The sequence below is a fragment of the Tachyglossus aculeatus genome, chromosome 7, assembly GCF_015852505.1.
Source record: "Tachyglossus aculeatus isolate mTacAcu1 chromosome 7, mTacAcu1.pri, whole genome shotgun sequence".
Taxonomy (NCBI): domain Eukaryota; kingdom Metazoa; phylum Chordata; class Mammalia; order Monotremata; family Tachyglossidae; genus Tachyglossus; species Tachyglossus aculeatus.
Window position 1 is genome coordinate 31,284,449 of NC_052072.1, and position 20,792 is coordinate 31,305,240.

General features: G+C 44.8%; 1 protein-coding gene and 1 non-coding gene across 5 annotated transcripts in view; both read right to left on the reverse strand.

Moving 5' to 3' along the window:
* Positions 1-19,695, reverse strand: part of PHTF1 (putative homeodomain transcription factor 1) — a 44,876-nt gene extending 25,181 nt beyond the window's left edge. Inside the window, exons 1-6 of one of the 4 annotated variants that reach the window (XM_038748986.1) lie at positions 19,590-19,695; positions 16,319-16,393; positions 14,626-14,682; positions 12,202-12,271; positions 10,381-10,539; positions 6,891-7,047 (exon numbers count right to left, since the gene is read on the reverse strand). In XM_038748986.1, coding sequence (XP_038604914.1) covers positions 6,891-7,047; positions 10,381-10,539; positions 12,202-12,271; positions 14,626-14,682; positions 16,319-16,363 — 488 coding nt within the window. In that variant the 5' untranslated portion in view covers positions 16,364-16,393; positions 19,590-19,695. Of the gene's footprint in view, positions 1-2,129; positions 2,203-6,890; positions 7,048-10,380; positions 10,540-12,201; positions 12,272-14,625; positions 14,683-16,318; positions 16,394-17,221; positions 17,305-19,589 lie in introns of those variants that run through there. The other 3 variants (XM_038748985.1, XM_038748987.1, XM_038748988.1) reach the window with 3 other exon arrangements.
* On the reverse strand, positions 2,419-2,557 carry LOC119931022. The gene has a single exon (XR_005451892.1). It is a non-coding gene; the product is annotated as a small nucleolar RNA SNORA7 (small nucleolar RNA).
* Positions 19,696-20,792: the final 1,097 nt, after the last annotated feature.

Here is a 20,792-nt window from a genome sequence, read left to right on the forward strand (position 1 = left end):
TCTGCACACAGTAAGCGCTTAATAAATATGATTGATGATGATGATGATGACTGGAAAAGGGAGAGACCGGAGGCAGGGAGATCAGAGAGGAGGCTGATGCAGAAGTCAAGTCAGGATGTAACGTGTTTGGATCAGTATGGTGATCATTTGGATGGAGAGGAAGGGGCAGATGCTGGAAATGTTGAGGAGAAACAATCCATAGGGTGTGACACAAGACTAAATATGGGGGTTGAAAGGGAGGGAGAAATCTAGGATAATGCCAATGTTGCTTTGGGAGGATGAAACAGGGACAGGGTGGATGGGGGTGCAATCAACTGAGATGGAAAAGTTAGAAAGAGAACAGGATTAGGGAGGGAAGAGGAATCCAGTTTTGGACATTTTGAGCTTGAGGCAGGACATCCATTTAGTGATGCTCTGGAAGTAGGAGGAGATGCAGAGTTCCTACAGAGAAGGAGAGAAGTCAGGAAGATTCTAAACCCAGCTCTGTCATGTATGGATGTGTGACCATGGGCAAATCACTTGACTTTTCTGTACCTCAGTTACCTCATCTGTGAATTAGAGATGAAGACCGTGAATTCCATGTCCCACCCAAATACCTTATATCTACTGCAGAGTAAGCAAATACCATTTTTTTTTAAAAAAAGGAAAAAAAAGGGAGTGCAAGGTAGATTTGGGAGTCTTAAGCTTACAGTTGGTAGCTGAGGGTATGGAATTGATGAGTTCTCCAAGGGAGTAAGTGTAAGTGAGAAAAGAAGGGGATCCAGAATAGAGTCTTAATGAAGCCCTACAGGATTGGGAGGCAGAGGAGCACCCAGAACAGGAGAAAGGAGCATCCAGAGGGACAAAAGGAAATCAAAGACAGAATTGTGCCAGGAAAACCAAGGTCAGTTTGACAGTGCAATCAATAGGTTGGCCTCTCACCCAAATGGAGAAAAGAAAGTCCAAATCTGAACAGTTGGAGACCCAAGCCTTTGGGCCTAACTTCTCACCCATTATCACCCAGGCCTCATGCTTCATTCCTCTAAAGCCAACCTACTCACTGTGCCTTTCTTGTCTCTCCTGCCACCCCTCCTGCTTGGACCTCCCTCCCCTTTACATCCAGCAGACCACTACCCATCCCTCTTCAAAGCTGTTCTAAAATCACCTGTCCTCCTCAAGGCTTTTCCTGCCTAATCTCTCATCTTTCCATCCTATTTTTCCTTCTACTGTCATTTCAGCACTTCCACATCACCTATGCACTTCGGTTCTCACCACCTAAGCATGTGGATATTCACTCGTCCACACCCAATATTTACGCACAAGTTTTAATTCTGTTAATCCTCTCTCCCATTAATTTATTTTGGTCTCCCCCATTAAATTATAAACTAGTGCTTACTCCATCTGTTATAGTCTCCCAGGGGCTTAGTACAATGAATTGCACACAGTAAGCACTCAATGAATACTAATGACTAAAGCCAAAATAAGGCGGCTGGGCCACTCTTTAGATTGGAAGATCCACAAGAAGAGAGATCATGTTTTCTAAAATTATTGTACTCTCTCAAATACTTTGCACACCTTAAGTGTTCAGTAAATATTCTGCAAATGCTAAGGTAGAAAAATTGGCAGGATTTGAAGATAGATTAAATAGGAGTTAAAAGAGAGGGAGAAATCAAGACTAATGCCAGTGTTGCAGATATTGGGAAGTAACCTTCAGAACCTCCACAGCCACTTGCCATACCCAGGCAATCTTTCAAAATTTTGGGGTTCTGACAGACTGGATCTCAAATTGCTTGATACCTATCAAGCTCAGAGCATAATACTAAGATCCTAAGAAATGTCATTCTGAGTCAAAAGAATGGTTTACTCATTGAATGAAGTTGATTAATTCATTCCAACATTTTGATCCTGACAATGGTAACAAAGGATACTTGAAGAAACGGTGTAATGGTCGCCCGTCTTGACACCTGAGGTTGGGGAAGGTGCAGGCGAAATCAGGCCTGAAAATAGATTCTGTTCAAAATTCTCACTGTCTTCCCTGTCTCCTGTCTCTCAACTCCAATATTTCAATCCACTTCCTGGGTCATTTTTCTAAAAAAGGTTCATTCTATGTTTTCCTTCTCCTCAAGAACCTCCAATAGTTGCCCACTTACCCCGGCATCGAACAGAAGCTTCTTTTAACAACGGCTTTAAGGCAATCAGTTTGTCCCTTCCTATCTTGTCTTACGTCGTTGAGTTGTTTCCGACCCATAGCGACACCAGGGACACATCTCTCCAAGAACACCCCGCTCCCCATCTGCAATCGTTCTGGTAGTGTATCCATAGAATTTTCTTGGTAAAAATACGGAAGTGGATTATCATTGTTGACTTCCACGCAGTAAACTGGAGTCTCTGCCCTTGATTCTCTCCCATGCTGTTGCTGCCCAGCACAGGTGAGTTTTGATTTGTAGCAGATTGCCTTCCACTCAACTAGCCACTGCCCAAGCTAGGAATGGAATGGGTAGGCGTCTGCTTGACTCTCCCTCCCACGGCCGAGACTGGTGGAGTACTGGAAACTCTCCAGGTGCGACCCTGAGAGGGGCTTTCTGGCTTACCTTGCTGATTTCCTATTACAGCCCAGCCTGCACACTTCACTCAGCAGCGTGGCTCAGTGGAAAGAGCACGGGCTTTGGAGTCAGAGATCATGGGCTCAAGTCCCGGCTCCGCCACTTGTCAGCCGTGTGACTTTGGGCAACTCACGTCACTTCTCTGTGCCTCAGTTACCTCATCTGGAAAATGGGGATTGAGTGTGAGCCCCACGTGGGACAACCTGATCACCTTGTAACCTCCCCAGCGCTTAGAACAGTGCTTTGCACATAGTAAGTGCTTAATAAATGCCATTATCATCATCACCAATCGTATTTATTGAGCGCTTACTATGTGCAGAGCACTGTATTAAGCGCTTGGGAAGTACAAATTGGCAACACATAGAGACAGTCCCTACCCAACAGTGGGCTCACAGTCTAAGAGGGGGAGACAGAGAACAAAACCAAACATACTAACAAAATAAAATAAATAGAATAGATATGTACAAGTAAAATAGATAAATAGAGTAATAAGTATGTACAAACATTTATACATATATACAGGTGCTGTGGGGAAGGGAAGGAGGTAAGATGGGGGGATGGAGAGGGGGACGAGGGGGAGAGGAAGGAAGGGGCTCAGTCTGGGAAGGCCTCCTGGAGGAGGTGAACTCTCAGCAGGGCCTTGAAGCGAGGAAGAGAGCTAGCTTGGCGGATTATTATTATTATTCAGCGCTTAGAACAGTGCTTTGCACATACTAAGCACTAATACCATCATCATCCTCTAACACCAACCTACTGTCTCATCTATCTCGCTGCCGACCCCTTGCCCATGTCCTCCCTCTGGCCTGCGACTCCCTCCTCTTTCAAATACTACAAACTAACACTCTCCTCACCTTCAAAGCCTTATTAAAGACACATCTCTTCCGAAAGGCCTTCCCCAACTAAGCCCTCATTTCCCTAACTCCCTCCCCCTTCTGCGTCACCTTTGCATTTGATATTCATTCCATTCTCAGTCCCAGAGCACTGGGACTTGTCTCTAATTTACCTGTCTCTAATTTATTTTAATGTCTGTCTCCCCGTCAAAACTGTAAGCTTCTTGGGGGCAGGGAACATGTCTACCAATTCTGTTATATTATACTTTCCCAAGCACATAATAATAATAATAATAATAATGGCATTTATTAAGCACTTATTATGTGCAAAGCACTGTTCTAAGTGCTGGGGAGGTCACAAGGTGATCAGGTTGCCCAAAGGGGGTTCACGATCTTAATCCCCATTTTACAGGTGAGGTAACTGAGGCACAGAGAAGTGAACTGACTAGCCCAAAGTCACACAGCTGACAATTGGTGGAGCCGGGACTTGAACCCATGTCCTCTGACTCCAAAGCCCGTGCTCTTTCCACAGAGCCACGCTGCTTCCTCTACATACAGTAAACCCTCAATAAATACCACTGATTGATTGATTAATAAATCACTCTAGTAAGCACAGAGGCCGTGTGAATATTGTAATTAAGCAGTGCTTTCCTTTGGCAGGGTAAAGCTTATTGGGTCAAGCTTTATGTTAATTTTTACAGTCATCACAACAATATTTGTTTGTTAGTTTGTGTCCAGTAGTTGTAAAGTTTTAGTAATACCAGTTCTCTTTACCAGGACCAAATTTAATCCTCAGGTAATGGAGCAACTGTTCCAGGCCCTGCATATCTGTTGCATATCCCTGCATATATGTTGCCAATTTGTACTTCTCAAGCGCTTAGTACAGTGCTCTGCACATAGTAAGCGCTCAATAAATACGATTGATGATGATGATGATATCTAGGGGTCTTGGTGGATGCTGGAAAATAACACACTTTTTTTTGCCAGAACTGAAACTGAACGAGAAAGAAAAATATGTACCGAGAAATCAATTTATCCACACTAGGACTTGAAGCCCAGTGAGGGTCTGGGAAATTGCACCCGGGACAGGAAAGTATCTGGTCTCCCTCCTCCTAATGCCCTTCACCCCACCCACTTTTACCTTGCTTTTCCCTGGTCTTTAATTCCCTTAATAATACTACAAACTGTGGTATTTGTTAAGCACTTACTATGTGCAAAGCACTGTACTAAGTGCTGGAGTAGATACAATATACGCAGATCAGATACAGTCCCCATCCCACATGGGGCTCACAGTTTAGGAGGGAGGGAAAGCAGGTATTTTATCCGCACTGTACAGATGAAGTAACTGAAGCAAATGAAGTGACTTGCCCAAGGTCACACCGCGGGCCGAGCCGGGACTAGAACTCAAGCCCCCTGACACCCAGACTAGAGCTCTATCTATCTACTTGGCCAGGCTGTTTCTCTTCCTTTTATTTCCTTTCACCCCCTTCAGTTTCCTCCCCACTTCTTTAAATCCCTCTTCCCCTTTCCTCCCCCTTCATATCTGACAGAACAGCACTCTCTCCAACTTCAGAGCTCTACTAAAAGCATTCTCCTCCAGGAAGCCTTCCTTGACTAAATTCACATTCTCCCCACGGTTTCCCTCCCTATTACCTCACTTCTGCACTTAATCCCAACTTCCTTAGCACTTTGGTACTCACCCCTCTCCCACAACACGTCTTTACACATCCTGACAGTTACATCCCTTACCTATAATTTATTTTTTGTGCCCCTCTCTCTACTAGACAGTAAACTTCTTGTTGGCAGCGACTGTGCCTACCAACTATACCCTCCCAAGTGCTCAGTTCAGTGCTCTGCACAAAAGTGCTCAATATAATTGATTGCTGCACTCCAAAATCTCTGGACACCTCAATGCTCTGCACCGAATTCATCCCCACACTCAAAATGAAAAGTTGGCACACCTCACAAAAGCAACCTTTAAGCATCCTGTGAATGGCTGAAGCTGGTGAACTCATTCATTCATTCAATCACATTTACTGAGTGCTTACTGTGTGCACAGCACTGTACTAAGCGCTTGGAAAGTACAATTCGGCAACAAATAGAGACAATCCCTACCCAACAACGGGCTCATTATCTACTTCTAAGGCACCAACAAACTAAATTTGGTTCAACTAGCTTGTTGCCGATTTTACACTGTAAGCGCTTAGTACAGTGCTCTGCACACAGTAAGTGCTCAATAAATACGATTGAATGAATGAATATAAGTTGGTTTGATTTAATTGATTATTGATTTTGTGTAATTCTTTACTATTAGGAAAAGCAGGAGAGACACCCCCGCAAACGAAGACTGCTTTGGGCCACCCATACCAACAATTCAATTCTGGCTCCTAACTGCACGAAGACATTAACTATGTTCAACAAAATTGGATACGACTTTTCTCTGATTAATTTCACTGACGTTCCAAAATGTGGATTTCAAAATGAGACATCTGAAAGGCTATAGGGGATACTTCTGCCACGAAATAACCCTTGAAAAGTTTGATTCTGTTTTTGCGCTCATTCTTTTGTCAGCTTCCTAGTCTCCCTTTCCTAATAAAATGCATCTCCAAAATTAGAAGTCTGTTAGTCTGTTAACTAATACACTAAAGCTTTTTAAACCAAAGCAAGAAAGAGCTTAATACAAAAGTGTTTCATATGGTTGAGCGGTTTTCTTTCTCAGTTCTTCCTTTATCTGAGCACTTTCCAAAACAAGTATACTGAATTCATTCAAGAAAAAAAAAATGTTTGAGAGAGCAGGCATCTTTCTTTAAAAGTTAGGCAACTTAATACAGCTTCTTAAAGTATCTGTGACAAGGATGAGCAAATGAGTAGACAGTCTGTATTTAGACTCAAGACTGCAAGCTCCCTGTGGGCAGGAAGTGTGCCTACCAACTCTGTTGTATTGCACACTCCCAAGCACTTAGAATAGTGCCCTGCATACAGTAAGTACTCAGAAAATACCATCGATTGATTTAAAGCCTGTTTGGTGTTAATGCAGATACCTTTCCTATGTAAAATTTAACTATATTTTAACTGTTAAGTTGGATTTTGAGGATTTCTTGCTTTAGCAATAAAATAAATCAATAAAAGTACTCCATCTTGATAAAATGCCAATACAGCTTCTAACCTAATAATCACGGGCAAGGAACTAGAGAAGAAGCTGGATTGGGGAAGAAAAAGAATCCCTCGGGTTTACTTTATGGACAGCCCCTAGTTGTTCTAACAGATGGAAATAAAACAAGAAATGTAATACGAAATAATTATACATTTGCCAAGTGTAAATACATATTCAGTGAGAAAAGGGAAAATGGAGGATTAAATAACAAAAGTTAAGCAGTTCAGGAAAGTATAAAAGATGTAAAAACAAAAGGGTAATTTTTAAAACTGCAAGACAGAGTCACCGTAAAACAAAAATTGCAGCCATCATATCTCATCTCACCTTCTCCTCCGGTTTCCATTGCTTCCTGAAGGTCTATTTATTTGAGTCGACACTATTTGACAGTGGATCGTTCCCATCAGCAGCATAAGGCACAGTGGTCCAAGAACTTCACTGATATTTATAATAGGCATCAATAAATATAACACAATTGCTATAACTAAAAAGAAGATGTTCTTAAAATGTGCAAGAGCTGCCAGAGAGCTGCATTTTATTTCTTAATAGTTATCTTCTTAAAGTTTCACACTACGCACGTAAATATTCCTTGCTACACCACACTACAATCCATCATTCTATAAATCTAATAGGAAACTGAATTTTTAAGCAATTGCCACCCACTATGTACATGTTAGAGGAGAGTTGTTTAAACTGGAACCACACAAAAAAAAAAGGATTACGTGGGGATGGACACTGAATTACTACAGTTCTTTCTCTGGAAGAGGGTTAGAAAATGGGGCAAAGAGACTCCTGCTTAAGACAGAGAAATAAACTAGAAAAACCTCAAACTGGCCTTTTGTTCTCATCATCATCATCAATCGTATTTATTGAGCGCTTACTATGTGCAGAGCACTGTACTAAGCACTTGAGTAGTAGAAATTGGCAACATATAGAGACAGTCCCTACCCAACAGCGGGCTCACAGTCTAAAAGGGGGAGACAGAGAACAAAACCAACTATACTAACAAAATAAAATAGAATAGATATGTACAAGTAAAATAAATAAACAGAGAAGTAGCTACTGACAGTGCAATTCACCTGGGAGCATGTGTTGCTAAAAACGCCAATGAGAGAGCCATGACCCTGATAATACTGTCTTATAAGCACTGTCGTTTGTTGCGTTGCCACGTTGGTTTGGAGAGCTTCTTATTTGGGCCTTCTGCTTCCTTATGTCACAATTCTTGTGAGGTTTCTGCTAGGAAATAGCCACTCCTTTTTGGACTATAGAGTGTCATTCTGGTCTATCTGCAACAACTGGCCCAGTCTTCACCCACCCGGGAGGGCAATGCAAAGAAAATGTAAATGTAGAGGGACAGCTGTGAGCGGCCCAGGCACCAATCTCTGCTTCTGCAGCAGGCTTAGCATGCCTTTAAGCAGGGTTCAGGAAAGGCTGATTATGAGTCCAACTGCACTATTTCAAGTAGTATAGTTCAGCCCCTGTTCAACCCGTCCTGCAGGACTGTGGGGTGATCTGCTCTGGGCACAAGGGGGAAAGGTGAAAAGGGATAGGAGGATAGGGGATCCCTTCCAGGGGGGTCTCTGTTTCCTGTAGCCAGGTGAGTAGGGGGCCTTAGGGCCCAGCCCCTGACATTATGTTATGCTGTGTAATATCATAAATTTAGAGGCAAGAAATGTTTACTTTTATTTCTGGCCAGGATGAAGTATTGCCTGAAACTTTATCCTTAAAAAATTTCCTCCATTAACCACTAGTGGTCCACTAAAGAGTAGGGGGGGGGGGGGGGGGGTCGATTTCCTTTGGGTCATGGATAACTTTGGGCAGAGAAGGGAAAAGATGGACACGAGAGGAGTATGCAAGGCAGGCAAGTCATGACTTCTTTTAGACTGTGACCCGCTGTTGGGTAGGGACTGTCTCTATATGTTGCCAACTTGTACTTCCCAAGCGCTTAGTACAGTGCTCTGCACACAGTAAGCGCTCAGTAAATACGACTGATTGATTGATGAAGACCACAGGCATGGGACTGAAAGGTGAACACGTTGGATTGAGGCAAAGGAAGGCACAGTATAGCCTAGAGACACGAGGGAAAGGTAGGAGTGCGAGACCTGGATAAGATGCTAGGATCAAGCAATACATGCTCAGAGTACCTGAGCATTTACACCGGGAAGAAGCATGGCCTAGTGGTATTAGTATATGCCCAAGAGTCAGAGGACCTGGGTTCTAATCCCAACTCTGCCACTTGTTTGCCTTTGGCAAGTTCACTTCTCTGTTCTTAAATTGCACTTAGAGAAGCAGTGTGGCTCAGTGGAAAGAGGCCGGGCTTTGGAGTCAGAGGTCAGGGGTTTGAATCCCGGCTCTGCCAATTGTCAGCTGTGTGACTTTGGGCAAGTCACTTCACTTCTCTGGGCCTCATTTACCTCATCTGTAAAATGGGGATTAAGACTGTGAGCCCCACGTGGGACAACCTGACCAACTTGTAACCTCCCCAGCGCTTAGAACAGTGCTTTGCACATAGTAAGAGCTTAATAAATGCCATTATTATTATTATTATAGAGAAGCAGCGTGGCTCAGTGGAAAAGAGCCCGGGCTTTGGAGTCAGAGGTCATGGGTTCAAATCCCAGCTCTGCCAATTGTCAGCTGTGTGACTTTGGGCAAGTCACTTAACTTCTCTGGGCCTTAGTTCCCTCATCTGTAAAAATGGAGATGAAGACTGTGAGCCCCCCGCGGGACAACCTGATCACCCTGTAATCTCCTCAGTGCTTAGAACAGTGCTTTGCACATAGTAAGTGCTTAATAAATGCCATTATTATTATTAAATGATCTCATCTGTAAAATAGGATAAAACCCTCCTCCCTCCAATTTAGTTTGTGAGCCCCACGTGGGATAGGGACTGTGTCCCACGGAAGTATCGTATATCTACCCAGCGTGGCTCAGTGGAAAGAGCCCAGGCTTTGGAGACAGAGGTCATAGGTTCAAATCCTGACTCTGCCAATTGTCAGCTGTGTGACTTTGGGCAAGTCACTTAACTTCTCTGTGCCTCAGTTCCCTCATCTGTAAAATGGGGATTAAGACTGTAAGCCCCACGTGGGACAACCTGATCATCTTGTATCCCCCCAGTGCTTAGAACAGTGCTTTGCACATAGTAAGCGCTTAACAAATACCATCATTATTATTACCCTATCACTTTATTCAGTGCCTGGCACATAGTAAGTGCTTAACAAGCTCCAGAAAACAAAATTAGAATAACAGCAGTTTGGAAGTCGGTACCAGGAAACAGACAAAAAAGGCAAAGGGCCCAATTCAGGGATGGTGGAGTGGATCCCAAGGATGGAATGACTCTCTGGTAGTGCTCTAGGGAAAAGGCAGGGTTAGGAGTGAAGCAATTGTGAACTCACTCCACCCAGAGTGTTCCTGCCTTAAACTGTCAGTTTAAGTAAAATTCAAAAGAGGGTTGGCCCAAATAATTCTCTTTACCTGGACCTGAAACCAGGCCAAACAAGTTGCCGACACACTCGCCGTTGCACTTAGAGCAACGTAAGAAGAGAGAATTCTCTTCCCTGGAGATCTTAAACATACTCAGGCTTCCAGGGGTATACTATTTTTCATTGATGTTAGTAGTATTTTGATCTTCTTGTGTGCTTACAAATAGTCCTGTTCCAGTGTTGTTGTAGGAAGGTGTTAATCTGGTGCAATGGTTTCCCCACTCTCACGGAGCAGGGGGTGAGACTAGAGAATGTCAGGAGGTTCCTTCTATCACTATGAATTCCATGAATGCTTTTAATCCTACCAAAGAGAGGTACTGGATTTCGACTGTAATTACCTTGCATGAGGTAAAGCAGTAGCAGCCAAACAAAGATTCGATGAGAAGTAACTTGGATCCACCAACTACTGAACAGTGGAAAGAACAGAACTCGCACAATTCCTTTCCGCGTTAGTGATGTCCAGGGAATTTCAGGCTTGGCTTTGGCAAATGTTGAGCCTTGAAACATTCAACAAAGCAAATGCTCAGCTGGTAGTTAATTGTACATACCTTATCTATGGTAGCTCTAATTATATTATCAATTAGAAAAGTAACCTTCTTTTCAGTTCAGCTAACAGGAGCCCTTTTACAAACTTACTTTGCAATCCCCTCCCTTAGACAGGTTTTCAACTTTCTAGTCAAGTCTCCACCCCTTACCTGTCCCAGACACCCTTTGAAAAATCAGTAATCCGGCAAACATCAACTTCCAGTTGAAGAATTTTAGAAAACCTTCTGCCTATACTAAAAAAAAGTAGTTCCTCTACAGGGATATTAAGGAAAAACAAGATCTTGAAGCCCTTATTCCAATGTGAAACATAATATAATCTAAGTGAGATATTTCACATAAACAGGGACATTTTACATTTTCTACCCCTACAAAACATTTACGGTATCAAGGCCATGATAAAATACAAAGAGAAAACCAAGGAAAACTTGAAATTTAAAGTGATGTAGCACCCCAAACTGGGAGGGTCATCTAAAAACCTGAACACCCACACCTTGCCCGACCCAACCCAAAGGGAGCGGCAGCAAAGTTGCCAATGAGGAAAATACTGTTAGGATGCAGGTTTGGGTCGGGTAAATTCCAATGTGCAGCATGGTAACTGCCATAACGAGCTGTGATGCCCAGAATACTTGGCACCACAGTTCATCCTGAGACCACTGGTCCCTTCCCATAAGTTTTTTTTTCCCTTTATGGTCTAAGGGGAGGGTAGAAGGGAAGACGGGACAGATTGGGTAGGAGGTATATAGACAGCCTCCTGTACATCTACAATTTACCTGATCCATACGGACCCACAGTTAAGATGCAGGTTAGATGTGGATACAAAATACGGTTCTAGTGTAGGTTTTATTAACAACTTCCCAGAGGCAGAAAGAGCCATCCTCCCCCATGGCTTTCTAGGTAAAGCAGGCAACCACAGCTAATTTGCTATGCTCTTAGAAACTGGAAAGGGACTGGAAGTAGAGCCATGATGTCTGTTTTATTTTTTTGTCCCATGATGGCAGGCCTCCACGTCTCCCAAACCCAACTCCACACCTGTGGGGCTCTTCTCATTCTCTCTGAGCTTCGGGGCCTGGGCTCCTCCCTCCTTAAGAGAACAGTGGGAGAAAACCAGAAGGCATCTTGTCCTCAGCCACCAAGTCAGCTTGGGGGCTGCTGCGGGGGCAGTAGGGGAGGGAAAGGAGGAGGTATTGGAGCAATGGAAATACCGTAGCGGCTCTACAAACTCCACGAGTCCAGTTTGCCCAACTACTATGCTGCTGCCAAAGCCCTCTGCTTCTGCCACCCAAGCATGGCAGTCAGAGCTCAGTTGGCCTGCCCAGACCTGGCATTGTAGCACTAGAAGGCAACAAAAATGCTACTCTCCTTTCTCTCCCTCTTCCCCTCTCCACCCCAAAATTTTCCCCCTTTCCCCTTTCTCTCCCCTCAGGGCTCCAGTCCAGGTTTGCCCCTTCACTAAAATGCAAAGTTGGCACCACCGTCCCAAATATCACTGCTCAGTAAAAGGGAAAATAAATTGTGGGAGAGAGGAAGACAAGGAGAAGACAAGACATTTTCAAGATACTCTAATAATATTTGAAAATAACATGTGTGAAAATCAGTTTGACCTTAGTACCCACCTCTGATTAAGTCAACATCGATCAAGTCAGGTTTTATGTGACCCATCTTTTTTGGTTTACTTTTAAAGCCCTAGGTTTTTAAACAAAGAAGATTAGTATTTTATTCTTAAAACTAAAATAACATTCACTTTTGTTTTATTCTATGGTATTTAATACCACTTATAAGGAGATCCTTTATGTATTTATTAAGTCCCTTGGAAGCTGTTGCGATGCCTTTTCTGTTATCTGAACTGTGACTTGAGAGTACTCAGATGTGTTTCTTAGAAAGAGAAAGACTGCAATTCTTTGGGAACTCAGTCAGGTGCCATTTTGAGGAAAGGTAAAGTAATTAAGAGCGCTAAACATTTCTTTTAAAGTACAAAAGCGTAGATCTTTGTACTACAGGTTTTCTACTTAATATAAATGATACTCATCAAGGGTTAGTGTCACAGTTAATGGCCCCAGCTATTCGGACAATATTTTTTTGTGGGAAAAGAACATGCTTAATAATAATAATAATAATAATAATAATGGCATTTATTAAGCGCTAACTATGTGCAAAGCACTGTTCTAAGTGCTGGGGAGGTTACAAGGTGATCAGGTTGTCCCGGGGGGACTCACAGTTTTAATCCCCATTTTACAGATGAGGTAACTGAGGCACAGAGAAGTCAAGTGACTTGCCCAAAGTCACACAGCTGACAACTGGCGGAGCTGGGATTTGAACCCATGACCTCTGACTCCAAAGCCCACGCTCTTTCCACTGAGCCACGCTGCTTCTTAATTCTGTTGTATTTTACTGTTCCAAGCACTTTCACAGTGCTCTGCACACAGTAAGCACTCAATAAAGACCACTGATGATGATGACAAGATTGGAATATTGTGACCATGATGATAAACAGGCTTTTCCTGAGCAATTTCTGTGGGGGATTTTCGTTTTGTTTTTTTTTTTTTAGAAAGTGTAGGTTGTTCCTTGATGAGCTGCTTCAGTCAAAGTTCTGCCAGGTTTCACAGGGTAACTTCTGAGAAGCAGCGTGGCTCAGTGGAAAAGAGCCCGGGCTTTGGAGTCAGAGGTCATGGGTTCAAATCCCGACTCTGCCAATTGTCAGCTGTGTGACTTTGGGCAAGTCACTTCACTTCTCTGTGCCTCAGTTACCTCATCTGTAAAATGGGGATGAAGACTGTGAGCCCCCTGTGGGACAATCTGATCATCGTGTAACCTCCCCAGCACTTAGAACAGTGCTTTGTACATAGTAAGCGCTTAATAAATGCCATCATTATTATTAGGAGTCAGAGGTCATGGGTTCTAACCCCGGCTCTGCCACTTGTCATCTGTGTGACCTTGGGCAAGTCACTTAACTTTTCTGTGCCTCAGTTACCTCATCTGTAAAATGGGGATGAAGATTGTGAGCCTCACGTGGGACAACCTGATGACCTTGTATCTACTGCAGCGCTTAGAACGGTGCTTGGCACATAGTGAGCGCTGAACAAATGGCAACATTATAACTTCAGGATGGCTCCCCAAGCAGGCCTGTTTTGTTGCCTCTCTCTGTGCTTCTGGTTAAATCACTTGATGGTCCTAACTTGTGGCTATTATGAATATTAATGTCTGTCTCGCCCTCTAGACTGTAAACTCATTGTAGACAGGGTGTCTACCAACTCCATCTGTACACAGTAAGCACTCAAATACAATCGACTGAGTATGACATGGATCTTGGCTCATCCTAGTTTTATTTTCAATGGCATAAACATGTTCCTGCTGACAGAAAAATGTCACTCACTTGGTTTGGTCCACACACTATATGTTCTGGCACATAAATCACACGCTACCTTTAAACAGATCTGGCTTTCAAGAACATATCTTTCACCAATCTCAGATCGGTTTCAATCTTTTTGGGAAGTGTGTGCATGGTCCATATTCCATGTCTGAAGATGACTAATAGTCTGATGTGTAGGTCCTCACACATCCAAGACACACTATCATTTTAGGCCTCTGGAGTTATATCCCAAATTGGCTATTTATGGCCTTCTTGATTATGTATAAATATTTGTTACACGATTTCTAGAATGAATGATAAAGTAAAAACTGGCTGGTCTAATCAGGGCCATCCCGAAATATTTTGGCACTCAGGCATTAATTACCACCCCCCCACCACCACCAAAACTCATCTCCATCTGATGTCAACACAAAAAAAGATTCATATTAAAAAAACACATTTATTGCATGCAAAAAATTGAACCAAAATGTATATAGTATATATTATGTTCAATTGCATCTTTCTTAACGTTCAATATTAACATATAAAATACGATTTTGTATTCAGTTGTAGTCAATCATTGAAACACCCTAAGGAAAAGATGGCCCCAGGCTGTCAGTTTGCCCATGGCTTGGGCTGGCCCTGCAGCTAAACATCACGTTAACATATTCAGCAGGTTCAATATGCTTACTTTCATTTGAGTCTGTTCTATAGACTTTTCCCATATCTGTTGGTCATATGCTCCAATCTGAAATGACAAATAAATCATTATGATAATCCATACTCTACTGTACTGTACTATACTATCCCAAATTCTTGGTACAGTGCTCTGCACAGCGTAGGCGCACAATAAATACTATCGATTGATCTAAATATAGTCCTTAAATTATGCCAGACTTTTTGAAACAAAAGTGTTTCTGGAAAAAGTTTTGGTCTGTTTTCTTATTATCAGAACATGGAATTATCATTTTTGAAGGATTTTTTTGGTCATTTTCATTAAACGCTTTCTGTGAGCCAAGCCCTGTACTAAGCGCTGGGGCGGATACAAGATCATCAAGTCCCATTAGGAGGCTCAAAGTCTAAACAGAGGGGAGAACAGGTGCTGAATCCCCATTTTGCAGATGAGGGAACTGAGGAACCGGGAAGTAAAGTGACTAACTTGGCCAAGGTCACACAGAAAGCAAGTGGCAGAGCTGGGATTAGAACTCAGACCACAAGGCTTCTCAAGTCGTCTTTAAACACAAAAGAAATGCCCACGTTATGTAAATATCAGCCCCTGGATCAGATATTTCCCTTTGTTAAAATTGAGACAGCAACAAAACACAAGAGTTAAATATAGAGACTTACAACTAATCAGAAACAAACATTTCAGGGGGATCCAGGAGGATCCTACCAAAGCCGTCATTTTTATAGCAAGTTGTGGCACAGCGTGTCATCTGAGTCTCCCATGATAAATAATGGATGAACCTCAGTCTGACCACAAAGACCTTGAGACTGAGGGCCTAGATCATCCACACCTCCAATCTCAATATGGTGTTGAAGGGAGTGGGGGGTTACAACAAGGGGAATGCTTGTTGGAGCCCACCCATCACTAACCTGGTGATGGTCTTCATCCGAATAACCACTGAAGGGCATTTTAGTGGTGGAAAGGCTCAGCAAGAAAACTGAAAGCTAAAATGCACGGCTTAGACTAAGGAAGCTACCCTGTGGTCCCTAGGGGCACATCCTGGACACTCAAGAAGACAGAACCCTGAATTAGGGGTAGAAAGATTACATGTTTGGTCCTGGGTTCTAATTCTGACTCTGACACCTGTCAGCTGTGTGACTTCGGGCAAGTCACTTCACTTCTCTGTGCCTCAGTCACCTCATCTGTAAAATGGAGATTAAGACCATGAGCCCCATGTGGGATAGGGACTGTGTCCAACCCGATTTGCTTGTATTCACCCCAACACTCAGTACAGTGCCTTGCACAAAGTGCTTAACAAATACCATAATAATTATTATTATTTGGACTCGGCTGTGTGGCCTTGGCCACACCTCTTAATCAGCATTAAGGCATAATTTGCCTCAGTTTCCTCACCTGAAAGAATGGAGTTACTATTACTTTAACCACATATGTTAGGGAAGGGATGTGCCAACTTGTACTTCCCAAGCGCTTAGTACAGTGCTCTGCACACAGTAAGCGCTCAATAAATCCGATTGATTGATTGAGCCCATTGTTGGGTAGGGACCGTCTCTATATGTTGCCAATTTGTATTTACCAAGCGCTTAGTACAGTTCTCTGCACACCGTAAGTGCTCAATAAATACGACTGAATGAGTATTTTGGGAAAATGCCACTACTTTTGGAAAAGACACCACACACAGCCGAGACATTGGGTCTACCTTTTTTTGGTACCAGGATATTGCATCTCTCTCTTTGGAAGCCATCTGGGTTTCCGGGCTGAGGTCTGGATTTCACTGAAATAAGAATGAAGATTTTTTTAAAAAACCAAGTGGGATAGCTAAAGCCCTTGTTATGGGAAACGAGGTGGGGGACGGGGCCAGGTGGTGGAAGGGGTTGAGGAGATGTCTCTCGTGGGGAGGGGACACACTTTCAGAGGCCAAAGGCGCGGGCCTCAGGTGAATCCAATGGTGAAGGGGCAGTTGGAAGAAGAGGGAGGCATGTGGGGTGGGTTTGCTTGAGGGAGAGAGGAGAGAGAGGGGAGGGCACGGGAGTTGGCTGTTAGTATGTTTGGTTTTGTTCTCTGCCTCCCCCTTTTAGACTGTGAGCCCCTTCTTTCCTGAGCCCCTTCTTTCCTCTCCCCCTCGTCCCCCTCTCCATCCCCCCCGTCTTACCTCCTTCCCTTCCCCACAGCACCTGTATATATGTATATATGGTTGTACATATTTATTACTCTATTTATTTATTTATTTTACTTGTACATTTCTATCCTACTTATTTTATTTTGTTGGTATGTTTGGTTCTGTTCTCTGTCTCCCCCTTTTAGACTGTGAGCCCACTGTTGGGTAGGGACTGTCTCTATATGTTGCCAATTTGTACTTCCCAAGCGCTTAGTACAGTGCTCTGCACATAGTAAGCGCTCAATAAATACGATTGATTGATTGATTGATTGTGAGCCCACTGTTGGGTAGGGACTGTCTCTATATGTTGCCAATTTGTACTTCCCAAGCGCTTAGTACAGTGCTCTGCACACAGTAAGCGCTCAATAAATACGATTGATGATGATGATGATGATGGAGTTTGCCAGCCCTGGGCCACCCTGGCAGGGCAGAGACTTGACCTACCCGTCCCCCGCGGCGGTTGAGCGCTCAACTGCGTGTCCTCGCTCCTCCCCTCCCGGCTGGGCCCAAGCGCCGCATCATCCCACTGAGGAGAGCGGGGCCGGCCCCGTTACTATGGAAACCACGGCCCCCCCCCGACCCGTTGCTACGGCAACCGCAGCCCGCCGGGGCCAGCGAGGCCGGCGCCGAGCCCTGGGCGCCAGCAAGGCCAGGGGAGAGGAAGGGGAAGAAAGGAAAGAGAGGAGGGGGGGCTGACAAAGGGAAATTAATAATAATAATAATAATAATAATGGTATGTGTTAAGCGCTCTGTGCCAAGCACTGTTCTAAACGCTGGGGGAGATGCAAAGGCAATCAGGTTGTCCCACTTGGGGCTCACAGTCGTAATAATAATAATAATAATGATGGCATTTATTAAGCGCTTACTACGTGCAAAGCACTGTTCTAAGCGCTGGGGAGGTTACAAGGGGATCAGGTTGTCCCACGGTGGGGCTCACAGTCTTCATCCCCATTTTCCGGATGAGGGAACTGAGGCCCAGAGAAGTGAAGTGACTTGCCCAAAGTCACACAGCTGACAAGTGGCGGAGCGGGATTTGAACCCATGACCTCTGACTCCAAAGCCCGGGCTCTTTTCCACTGAACCACGCCGCTTCTCTAATCTAATCTATAATCTGTGAAGCAGCGTGGCCTCGTGGGTTTGGGAGTCAGAGCCCGTGGGTTCTAATCCCGGCGCCGTCACTTGCCGGCTGTGTGACTTTGGGCAAGTCCCTCGGCTTCTCTGTGCCTCAGTTCCCTCACCTTTAAAATGGGGATTAAGACTGTGAGTCCCCCCCACCCCACCCCCGTGGGACAACCTGCTTACCTTGTATCTACCCCAGCGCTTAGAACAGCTCTTGTCACCTAGTAACAATTTCTCTCTCTCCCCTGCACCTCCCTTCAAAGCCTTATTGGAGAAGCACTGTGGCTCAGAAGCACTGCTTCCCCAATTATTTATTGTTATTATTATTAACCCCCATTTTACAGAGGAAGCGACTGAGGCACGGGGAAGTTAAACCGCTTGCCCAAAGTCATTCAATTGTATTTATTGAGCGCTTACTGTGTGCAGAGCACTGTATTAAGCGCTTGGGAAGTACAAGTTGGCAACATATAGAGACAGTCCCTACCCAACAGTGGGCTCACAGTCTAGAAGGGGGAGACAGAGGTCAAAACATATTAACAAAATAAAATAAACATATACAAATAGAGTAATAAATACGTACAAACATATATACATATATACATGTGCTGTGGGGAGGGGAAGAAGGTAAGGTGGGGGGTGGGGAGGGGAAGAGGAAAGAGGGTCACACAGCTGGCAGAGGCGGGATTAGAACCCACAACCTCCAATCCATACAAACATATATACATATATACAGGTGCTGTGGGGAGGGGGAGAGGAAAGAGGGTCACCCAGCTGGCAGAGGTGGGATTAGAACCCATAACCTCCAATCCGTACATATATACATATATACAGGTGCTGGGGGGATGGGGAAGGAGAGAGGAAAGAGGGTCACAGCTGGCAGAGGCAGGATTAGAACCCACAACCTCCAAGCCGTACAAACATATATACATATATACAGGTGCTGTGGGGAGGGGAAGGAGGTAAGGCAAGGGGGATGGAGAGGGGGAGAAGAGGGTCACAGCTGGCAGAAGTGGGATTAGAACCCACAACCTCCAATCCGTACAAACATATATACAGGTGCTGTGGGGAGGGGAAGGAGGTAAGGCAGGGGGGATGGAGAGGGGGAGAGGAAAGAGGGTCACACAGCTGGCAGAGGCGGGATTAGAACCCACAACCTCCAATCCGTACAAACATATATACAGGTGCTGTGGGGAGGGGAAGGAGGTAAGGCAGGGGGGATGGAGAGGGGGAGAGGAAAGAGGGTCACACAGCTGGCAGAGGCGGCATTAGAACCCACAACCTCCAAACCGTACAAACATATATACATAAATACAGGTGCTGTGGGGAGGGGAAGGAGGTAAGGCAGAGGGGATGGAAAGGGGGAGAGGAAAGAGGGTCACACAAATGGCAGAGGCGGGATTAGAACCCACAACCTCCAATCCGTACAAACATATATACATATATACAGGTGCTGTGGGGAGGGGAAGGAGGTAAGGCAGGGGGGATGGGGAGAGGAAAGAGGGTCACGCAGCTGGCAGAGGCGGGATTAGAACCCACAACCTCCACCTCCCAAGCGCTTGCCATTAAACCCCGCTTTTTCTCCTCAAGCAGGGAGAAGTTGGGGGGCAGCAGGGGAAGTTCGAGAGGCCCCCGCCGTTGCAGCTCGTCTCTCCGGGCCCTTAAAGGGGGGATCGGGGAGCCGCGCCTGCCTCACCGGGAGCCTTGACTGAGCAGAGGGAGGCGCCTCCACTGTCCCCGCCACGCTGCGTTGAGGGACAGGCCCCGCCGTTCCTTCCCGGCTGCTTTTTTTCGGGAACAACGGAGGCAGGAGAGATGGTGGTTGGGGAGCGATGCGGCTGTCCTGACGCCAATGCGCAAAGCCGCCTTCCTGCCCGCCCTGCCAATGGCGACTGCAACCTCCTCCCGGCCCGGATTTTCGTGGGTTTGGCCCAGCTGCAGGTGCCTACGGGCGGCGACCCCAAATCCGAAGAAACGGGAAGAATCGTCCCCCGACGGGAGATAAGGAATTCCTGCCGGAATGCTACGGAGCTGCTCCGAGCCCTTAGGCGTAACCCTCTTCCTTCCCTCCCAACGACAACAAATGATCATCATCATCAATCGTATTTATTCATCATCATCATCAATCGTATTTATTGAGCGCTTACTATGTGCAGAGCACTGGACTAAGCGCTTGGGAAGTACAAATTGGCAACATCTAGAGACAGTCCCTACCCAACAGTGGGCTCACAGTCTAAAAGTCACACCTGTCACACTCACTAAAAGTCACACTCACAGTCACACCTGTCCATATTGTTAAATGGACCAAATTACTCACTTGTGTCTAACGTACCTTTCGCCAGGCAGTCGAATGATGTTAAGCTCATTTCATTCAAACAGCCACAGTCATTCTCTCTGAACCCGCTTACTATGTGCAGAGCACTGGACTAAGCGCTTGGGAAGTACAAATTGGCAACATATAGAGACAGTGGGCTCACAGTCTAAAAGGGGGAGACAGAGAACAAAACCAAACATACTAACAAAATAAATAGGATATGTACAAGTAAAATAGAGTAATAAATATGTACAAACATATATACATATATACAGGTGCTGTGGGGAAGGGAGGGAGGTAAGGTGGGGGGGATGGAGAGGGGGACGAGGGGGAGAAGGGGGACGAGGGGGAGAAACGATCAAAGCTTTCGGCGAGGCTGGGGTTAACAAACTACAACTGGGATAAGTGAATCAATCAATCAATCGTATTTATTGAGCGCTTACTGTGTGCAGAGCACTGTACGAAGCGCTTGGGAAGTACAAGTTGGCGACATATAGAGACGGTCCCTACTGTACTAAGCGCTTGGGAAGTACAAGTTGGCGACATATAGAGACAGTCCCTACCCAACAGTGGGAGTCTAACAAG